We start from the raw sequence: 9,522 nt of genomic DNA, 5'->3' as shown, positions 1-9,522 counted from the left end.
AAAGGCCGATCAGATGACGCACTACTCGTGAGAAAAATTGTTACTACTACTGAAAAAATGTCTGCAGTGATTAAACAGACAGATTTTGAGCTAGGACAAAAAGCTAAAACAATCACTGATTTATTCTCTAAACGTGTGACTGTTATGTCATGGCTTCTATTTTCAGTTCATTACAGTAGGAGGACAAGCCTAAAATCCTTTACACCTCATGGCTTTTTATCTTGACATCCCAAGATATGTGATTTTGTTTTCTTTGCTCTGCACTTTACGTTTAAGTACACTTTAAGTTTGTGTAAATTAACAATGACAGTTTGTTTTGTAATTTATTTCAAAATAAGGCTTATTTGTTAAGCTCCAAGCTGTTTAAAGTGTGTTTCTAACAAAAGGAAGTAGAATGTAGAACGTTTCTTGTCAATAAAAGTAAACAGTTGACAATTCCCAATACATTATCAAGGCAAAATTGAATATAAAAACAAGAGAGTACATTTTTTAGCGGTGACAGTGTGTGTGTGTGTGTGTGAGTGTGAGTGTGATGACATCTGTGAGTGTGATGACATCTGCAAAAATCTCTCAATAGGTTCACCAATATTGAGAGGAGAAGATGCTGTTGGAAAAGCCTCACCAAACTAAAGCTGAATAAAACCACTGGCCCAGAAGGCTTGAAGTTTGTGCTCCACAATTAAAAGGTGTTTTTTCAAAACTATTTAATTCCTTCATATTTGCTGGTGTTCTCACATCTTGGAAATTTTCTTTAGTAAAAAGGCCCAAATAAAAAGCCTGGTGCAAGTAAGCTTGAAGATTTCCGACCCATAGCCATCACCTCCATATTGTGTGAAACAATGGAGAGAGTTCTGGTAGATCTCTTTACCTCTCAAGTGACCAGCGTGTTAGATCCGCTGCAGTTTGCTTATAGAAGTGACAGAGGGACTGATGATGCTGTGCTGGTCCTTCTACACTCTACCCTAAAGCGCATGCTAGAGTCTTATTCGTAGACTTTAGTGCAGCTTTTAATTCTATGAAGCTACACGTTCTCCTGCAAAGACGAGCCAATATTAACTTAGATAAGGGTCTGATTCTCTGGCTCAGAGACTTTCTCTCCTGTCGCCTTCAGAGGATAAATGGCATTTTGTCAGGAGTGCATACCATCAGCACAGGCTGCCCACAAGGCAGCGTTCTTTCCCCTTTGCTTTTCTCTCTATACAGAAATAAGTTTTCTATAAATATCAGTACCTGTAAATTGATAACATATGCTGATGACATGTAGGGGTGGGAATCACCAGACGCCTCCTGATACGATATCATCACGAGACTCATGCCATGATACGATATTATTGAAATTTTAAACACTTCCAACTTCAAATTTTTCCAAATTTCAAATGTTGGCCCCCAAAGGAAACTTTGTCAACATCTGTTTTATGTAAAAAGATACATTTCTCTGTTTGTTCATATCACTGCAAAATGGGATTGTCAAGCAGACGAACTGAACGCATACTGTATATAATAAAAGATCGATACTTGGCACCTGTGTATCAATACAGTATTGCCACTTCAAATATTGTGATACTATGCTGTATTCATTTTTTCCCCCCACCCCTAATGACATGGGCTTAATAGGCCTCCTACAAAAAACTGACCCCCTTGGTGAGGCCTCCTATCTAGCACACAGGCCTTGAAGCATATGCTCCCGGCTACGTGGAACCGCCGCAACTCGCCACTCTCAACTCTGCCGTCCTTAAGTTAAGCCTGCCCACCGATTTATACACAATGTGATTGGCCTGACCAGAATTTGGCTTTTCCAGCTCACAAATCAATGGAGACTTGCTAGACCGACCCTGGCTGCAAATTACATTTGCTGTTGCTAGGGTTTAGATTTCTAGGCTATTACTATTTTCTACGTTAGGTTGATAAATGAGGGCCATTATGTCTGAGATGTTGTCTGTATGTTTATCTGTCTTGTATGGCTGGTGAGCCAAAGATTTATTCTATTCCATTCTATTCTATTACAGACAAAATTACAGCATCTACTGTATCCCCCACCCGGAGATACAATTTGAAGATAACAGTGTAATAGGCAAACACACTTTACTTCATGCAGGTTTTGTCAAACAGTATTAAAGTTCGGACTGATAGCGAGGACATTAAGTGTAACGATTGTGCGAGAGCTTAGCGGCATTTCCAGACTTTATTATTTGATGATATATGCCCAGTATTAAAGACAGATATTTAGTTATTTACACTGTGTTCTGCAGTTATCTAATGGTATTTGATGCTATCATGTATTCCATGAAGTCGGGCCATCTCTTCCTGCCGCACTCCGTAGCGGACAATGTGACGGTGACAACGCAGATTAAATATTAAGAACAAATTGACGGTTTATATCATAGATTCATCTGTGAATTATTTATCTATCCCTTACTTTAGTTTTTAAAAAGTCAGAACATTTTCCCAGAGCTTAAGGGGATGTCTTCAAATTGGTTTGTATGACCAACATTTTTTAGGATATTAATGAGAGAAAAGCTTCACATCTGAAATTAGCATTTTTGATGGATAAATGAAATAACCAGACACGTAAAATCCCTGTCAATAATGGGTGACATAAAATGCCTCAGCCGAACTCCGCCAGCAGGTGGTGGTCAATTCAACCCACCTTTCTCTCCATTGGTGAAAGCCCCTCTGAAGGACCCCCCCATGCGGATCTCTCCATCCTGCAAGTCTTCTAGAGCCAAGTCCAGAACTGGGATGGGCTGTCGATACACCTGGAAGCAGCTCTTGTCGTTCCGGGTCACCGGTCGGGTCAGGACCAGGAGCTCAGAGAAGAGGAAAACATGCAGCCTCTGGAAGAAACACATTAATAGAGAAGGAAACTTATTTGAATACAAAACAAAAAACACGTATGTGGATGGTAAAAAAAAAGCAGAGTAATCCTAATTCTCACCGAGCCACTCTTGTTCCGCAGCTCGCCGTGACAAAGCAGAGTCTTACAGTTATCTATGAGAGGGTCCCGCTGCTTATCATCCAGATACTCCAGTTTGTCTATATAATACTGGCATTCAGACTCCCCTTTTCTCACGTTGATTTCAGAGAGAATCTCCTGGATTATAGTGATCTGGATAGTTAAAGAAAGACCAATCGGTTGGCTATTTAGCAAAACAAACAAGCTTAAATAATCAGAGAAAAATATTAGCATTATATGTTATTTATCAGATTCAACAGCTAAACATAAGGAACAACACTGTTATGTGGACAACATACAGCTCTCTCCAGACTGGTAACATCTGGGTGATCGGGAGGAGTGTGTCTGAGGATCTCTCTCAGCAGCAGCGGGTATTTCACCAGGCGTGACCGTGGGATGTCGAGGAAGCTCCAGAGATCCAACTTTCTGCTGAAGGGCGACTCTAGGCAACGCTGCAGGAAGTCTTGCACCCGCCTGTCCAGTTTTTTCTGGTCCAGCAGGGCTTTGGCTGCAAGCTGGTTGCTGCAGTAACCTTTGTAAGCGTTCAGACCAGGCAGCTGAGAAGATACACTAACAGTTACAATCTTTTTACATCGAAATTGATCATATTATCTGAAGATAATGGGTGTAGGGTAAAAATCGACACATACCCAGTCTATAACTATCTGTCCAATCTGAGCTACTGTTCCATCGGGGCCAGTTCCCTCTGTCAGTTTCATCAATAAGTCTTCAAATAAAATAAGACACCACACACCACACACACACCACAACCCACACACACACACACACACAACACACCACACACACACACACACACCACCACACACCACACACACACACACACCAACACACACACACACACACACACACACACACACACACACACACACACACACACACACACACACACACAACACACACACCACACACACACACACACACACACACACACACACCACACACACACACACACACACACACACACACAACACACACACACCACCCACACACACACACACACACGTCAGTAAGGCATCAATTAAAGCAGTTAAAGCCCAAGAAGGGTTAGTGGTAATTTACCCTCATGTAAGGGGATGTATGCATCCAGGTCCCCAAATATGTGAGCTAGTTCCTCCTCTGTCATGATGGAGAGTTTTAGCATTGGATCATGGTATGCCTAAATGTGAGAAAAACAGCAGTGTGAGCACGAAAAAAGTTAACAAAAAAGGGAGCATAAATATTTTGATTTTTTTGTAAAATTTAAATAAAGATTTTCTGACCTTTCGTGCTAGTTGAAGATCTTCTATGAGATCCTGCTCTCCCCTGTAAAGCTCATGAATTGCCTGAAGAAAAAACAAATCACAGCAGGAGAGGTTACTTGTTCTGCTCTCTGTACTTTTGATGACTGGGTTGCACTTTAAGAAGACAAAATAACAAAAACCTCTTGTCTCTTGATCTCTTTGGTGGAGAATGTGCTCTTCTGATGGACGTCCAGCGTCTCCGACCACAGCGTGCTATTTCTGCGTTTAGTGGGAGTGGGACCTGCTGTCTTGCTGACGGTTTTCAGGGACATCCCTGGTGACTTGCTGTCACCACCACGTAATGACATTGACTGGGGAAAATATATACTTTTTACAGTCAAACAGAAATTCTCTACTTATTTAAATTTCACAAGAGTGTCACAAGAGGATGGCATTTACCTGGATGGTCTGGCCAAAGCGCCGCACGGCTCCGTTCTTTGAAGGAGATATCAAGTTGACTAGAGATGAAACTTTGGCCAGAGGTCGGACACGCTTGTTACTGGGTTCCTGGGAATTCAGAAAATAAACTTCAGTTTGACTTGACTGTATTGAGGTATAGACTGTAGTGGTATAACAATACCTTAATAGAGTATTGTTTCATACAAGGCTCTCCATTACACATTGTAAATAAAACCTTTACCAACTCATTTGGTGATAAAAAAAAAATGCTGATGTCCTATTTCTGTCACTTCTACTTTTTCCCTGTATTACTTGATACTAATAATTGATATATTATTAAGAAATGCTTTTGTTTGGTGCCATTTATACTCTATTTAACCACTCTAAAAGTGTCCGGATAAATTAACTTGTTTTACTCCACTCTCAAATATTAAAGTTGACTTTTATTAAAGTTTAATGTTATGGTAATAACATGTAAGTTCTTGAGGCTGTATAGGAAGTGTATTAAAAGGTCCCATGGCATGAAAATTTCACTTGAGTGAGTTTTTTTAACATTAATATGCTTTGCCCCAGCCTGCCTTTAGGGAAAGAGACTTATATGATATGATATGATATAATATCAGGGAACCACTATGATCTGTATAAAAGCATCCAAAAGGCACCATGTCATGGGACCTATAAACCACTTTCACAGAGCCGAGAGACTGGCGATTATGCTGAGGAACAATGTGGTTCAGATTTTCTGTCACCATTATAATTTCCTCAGACACTTATGCCAGTCTAATAGGGGGATTATCCTGAGCTCATAACACACACACACACAAGAGCCCTCATAGCTGTCTGTGGCAGGTACCTGTATCATGCAGAAGGATTAAAGTTTGTTATGAGGACACATTCAAGGGTGCTACACTAGACTTGCACCCAACGAACAGACAGCGAGCTGCCTGACTCTCACCTTGAGATCGAAGCTGGACAGACTGACTGTGTCATCCTCCTTCTCTTTGCGCTTTCTCTTCTGTGGCAACATAAGAATGCAAACCTGTTACTTTGACCAGTCTAACAAAAATTCAAACAACAGATTTGCAACAACGTCTCTAAGATACTACATGCAAAGGTTTGCAGCCCGAAATTCTGCCATGTATTACTGGTACATGTGGAAGATATGAATAAACAGTCATGTATGGCTTCAACAGATCATAGGTGCGAGGACAAAACCACTGCAATCTAACATCATGATGTTATGTTTTCAACATTAACTCACTAGACTGAAGTCCCACGGAGTCCCAGGAGTGAGAAAAGTGAAGGAGCTGCCTCTCTGCAGTGGAGGTCTACAGGAAATTAGACAAATAAGTAACGGTCAAGCCCAATGACAACATGTTTATATACTTTATTGCAGAGTGACTGTCTACTACTCTGCTAAGGACGTTTCTTTTGTCTACGTTTCATCTCTGTTAGTATGATGGATGCCTACAACATGCTATTTTTGCTCCAATCACTGTTTTCAAATATGTCAAACATTGTGGATGGCGTTATTATTTACATTGTCTTCTTCTCAGTGAATGGTACCCTGAGGGTGCCGTCAAGGCCAATGTCAGCTGAACAAACAGCTACACAACCTACTCCTTGTAATCATTCAAGAAACACATTTTGTAAATAACAGAATTACAAAGTGGGGAGTGAAAGATCAAAGAAAGTAATAAAAAAAACAACTGGTAAAGTTGCATTTATCTGCAAGCCAACACAAATAGAGTATTTTCTCAATGCTACCTGCAGTCTGGAAGTACAAACACAGATGCAATAAACAGGTTTAACTAGGCATGGGCCAGTTACCGGTTTCAAGGTATACCGCAGTTTCAAAAAGTCACGGTTTCAAAAGCACTAACATTTTCTGTCATACCGTTCCTAAGGTATGAGCTACAAGGACAGAAAGTTCAGTTTAGAAATTCCTCTCCCGGCCAGTGTGCAGCGTGTTTCAAAAATGAGATACACTGTGTTCAATGAAAAAAAATAGTTGTTATTTTTTTGCCCAGAAAAATATTTTTGCTGAAGGTTATCATACCGTCAGAATCTCATACCAGCCCATGCCTGGGTTTAACCATGAAGACATGCCTTTCTAATCACACTGTGCCAACCATAACATGGATTCAATACAGGCCGAGAATCATGAAAATACCAACTTCCGCATTGGCCATCAGCATGAAACCGAAAATGATATCCGCCGATATTATTAGTATGCTGATGTAACTGTTAGTGCACCCAAATAACAACCACTGATTCTAGAGATTAGTCAATTAATCTATTAGTAATTTATTATGCAATAGTGCCACATTTACAATGCAAGATTTGCTGGTTTTATCTTTTAAATTATGACAGTTTGTTTCTTTTTCACATCATTGCAAAATGTTATATCTTTAAATTTTGTCAAACATGAAGACATCTTTTTTGGGCTTTTTTAATTTTTAGTAACATTTTAGTAAATAATTACTTAAAATCGACTTGATTAATCCGTTGACTAATCCATAATCAAGGTTAATTTATTATTATGTGTTGCAGCCACAATTGATCTTATCTTCATTCTTAGTTATACATGTAACGTTAACGGTAACTTAGTTGTTATTTATTTTCATTATTGAATTGAACCACTGGATATGTGGATTATGGTGGTTATGATGTGGATTTTCTGTTTGATTTTTTTTTTTAAAAGTCAGAAATCTAAAACAGACGTGTATTATGTTATAATAACATACATTTAGTTTCTGTGTTTTTTGTTACACCACACGCAGCTTAAAGCCAGCATGGCAAATCGTGGTGACATTTGAAAATATGGCTTCCGAGGTGTACATGAACGCATCCTTTGCCAGTTAGGCTGCAACAACAGCCCGTCAGAGTCGGCCTTATCCGATAACGTTAGCTCGTGCTTAAATCGTATAACATTACAAACAGAGCTTCTAAATAAACAATTACATATTATGATATCAAATGTATTTGACGTAATAAACTTACTTCTTGGAGTTGTTTCTCCGGAGTTTTTGAGGAGAAGGCTCTGTCGCGCTGATGACACTGGTGGTGGACGTCCTCGATGACATCCTGCGAAGTTTCTGCTTTTTCTTTTCCACCGTCCTTCCACCAACTTCTTCGTTTTCTTCCATTTTGCAGGAGGCTTCGGTTTGAGTTATACCGGGGCGTAGTTATATTTAAGCGAATAAAAGACAAGTTCCAGGCGTATAAAAACTGGCCCGATGTAGCAAAGAAAGCGAACGATCGATGACAACAGAACTGAACAGAACACACACCACGGCGGAAGTTTGAATATGGCGGATCTTTGGAAATGAACCAATCAGAAGAGGGCTCAGAGCCATGAGGTGGGAGGGGCTAGAGATGAGAAGAAGGACCTTGAATGTAGCATTACTCATGTTTTTTACCAGCGGGAGAAAATGGAAAACAAGCCAACCGTAAATTTATAATTCTTAATAATAATAGCCTAATAATACTAATATTAGTAAAAATAAAAAACAGTGGATTGCATAAAACATATACTATCCATTCAGTGTGTAAACTGGGGAGAAATACATACAATTTCCCCACTTGTGGTTTTATCAAAAATAATTTTTTTGCATCAAATGGATATTAATAAAAAAAAAAATGGAAGTGATATTGGCCATGTAAAAGTGAAATTAACTTCCAAAACAATGTGTAAATTTTCTCAAGACAGATAGTATGCAGTAGTGCTGATATAAGTAATCGATTAATTTGTTGATCAACAGAAAAATAATAATCAATAATTTAATTTACTGAGCAAAATCCCAAGCTTTCCTCTGGTTTCAGTTCCATAAATCTTTTAAATAATTGCAAATCAAATATGTTGGGGTTTGGAGAAAAAAGCAATTTGACGGACATCACCTTGAACTTATCATGGGCATTATTTACTCTTTCCTGACATTTTACAGAGCAACTTTCTCTGCTTTATGTTGCTTACCATTGTTTAGCTTTGCTGTCTTTTTTTCACTGTATATCTTATTCTGCATCATGTTTTTTACTGCTTTGAATATTTAGAGCTATACTCGCTCCTTGTGTCTATCAACACAATTAGCCAAATGATTGTGATTCTGATGATTCAGCTGTCATGTGTAGTACTTTGTGTAGTAGATGGACCCCTGAAGGTAACAGGGCACACACACTGGGGTAGCTGGGGTCGGTTAGTAGTACAGAGGGGGTTAAAATGAACCCACATCTTATTTTTGCTCCTAGTGGGTTACTTTAGCCATGACTGTCATTGTGTGCGAGCTGAGCATAGAGGATGAAAACTTGAATGACATTACTAAGAAAACAAAATGCCAGTTTGTAAAATTACTCATTTGACTAGATGTGTTTGTTCAGAGTCAGGGATGCAGATATATAAATGTTATCATATAAATTGTACACAGGATGCTTGCGTGTAGCTTTTTCCTCAGCAACAGAAGTCACTCTTGGTCTTCCTTTCCTGGGGCGGTCCTCATGTGAGCCAGTTTCGTTATAGCGCTTGATGGTTTTTGTGATTGCGCTTGGGGACACATTCAAAGTTTTTCGGCTATGTATCAACCTGACTTCTGCACAACACAACTGATGGTCCCAACTCCATTAATAAGGCAAGAAATTCCACAAATTAACCCTGACAAGGCACACCTGTGAAGTGAAAACCATTTCAGGTGACTACCTCATGAAGCTCATTGAGGGAACACCAAGGCTTTGCAGCGCTATCCAAAAAGCAAAGGGTGGCTACTTTGAGGAATCTAAAATATAAGACCTATCTAAGAGTTATTTCACACTTTTTTGTTAAGTACATAATTCCACATGTGTTCATTCATAGTTTTGATGCCTCCAGTGAGAATC

At 39.4% G+C, this 9,522-nt stretch overlaps 1 protein-coding gene across 2 annotated transcripts in view; it reads right to left on the bottom strand.

The window, feature by feature from the left end:
* Positions 1–7,984, bottom strand: part of LOC116694760 (neuroepithelial cell-transforming gene 1 protein) — a 10,563-nt gene extending 2,579 nt beyond the window's left edge. For both annotated transcript variants that reach the window (XM_032524635.1, XM_032524636.1), the window contains exons 1-11: positions 7,657–7,984; positions 5,915–5,981; positions 5,609–5,668; positions 4,654–4,761; positions 4,395–4,565; positions 4,234–4,296; positions 4,034–4,130; positions 3,604–3,680; positions 3,253–3,510; positions 2,936–3,106; positions 2,648–2,834 (exon numbers count right to left, since the gene is read on the bottom strand). In XM_032524635.1, the coding sequence (XP_032380526.1) occupies positions 2,648–2,834; positions 2,936–3,106; positions 3,253–3,510; positions 3,604–3,680; positions 4,034–4,130; positions 4,234–4,296; positions 4,395–4,565; positions 4,654–4,761; positions 5,609–5,668; positions 5,915–5,981; positions 7,657–7,802 (1,405 nt within the window). In that variant the 5' untranslated portion in view covers positions 7,803–7,984. The remainder of the gene's footprint in view (positions 1–2,647; positions 2,835–2,935; positions 3,107–3,252; positions 3,511–3,603; positions 3,681–4,033; positions 4,131–4,233; positions 4,297–4,394; positions 4,566–4,653; positions 4,762–5,608; positions 5,669–5,914; positions 5,982–7,656) is intronic.
* Between the last annotated feature and the right edge of the window lie 1,538 nt (positions 7,985–9,522).

This window comes from Etheostoma spectabile, chromosome 8, assembly GCF_008692095.1.
Source record: "Etheostoma spectabile isolate EspeVRDwgs_2016 chromosome 8, UIUC_Espe_1.0, whole genome shotgun sequence".
NCBI classification, from domain to species: Eukaryota; Metazoa; Chordata; class Actinopteri; order Perciformes; family Percidae; genus Etheostoma; species Etheostoma spectabile.
Note: the sequence above shows the minus strand (reverse complement) of the source record. Positions and strands in the feature narration are given on the sequence as shown.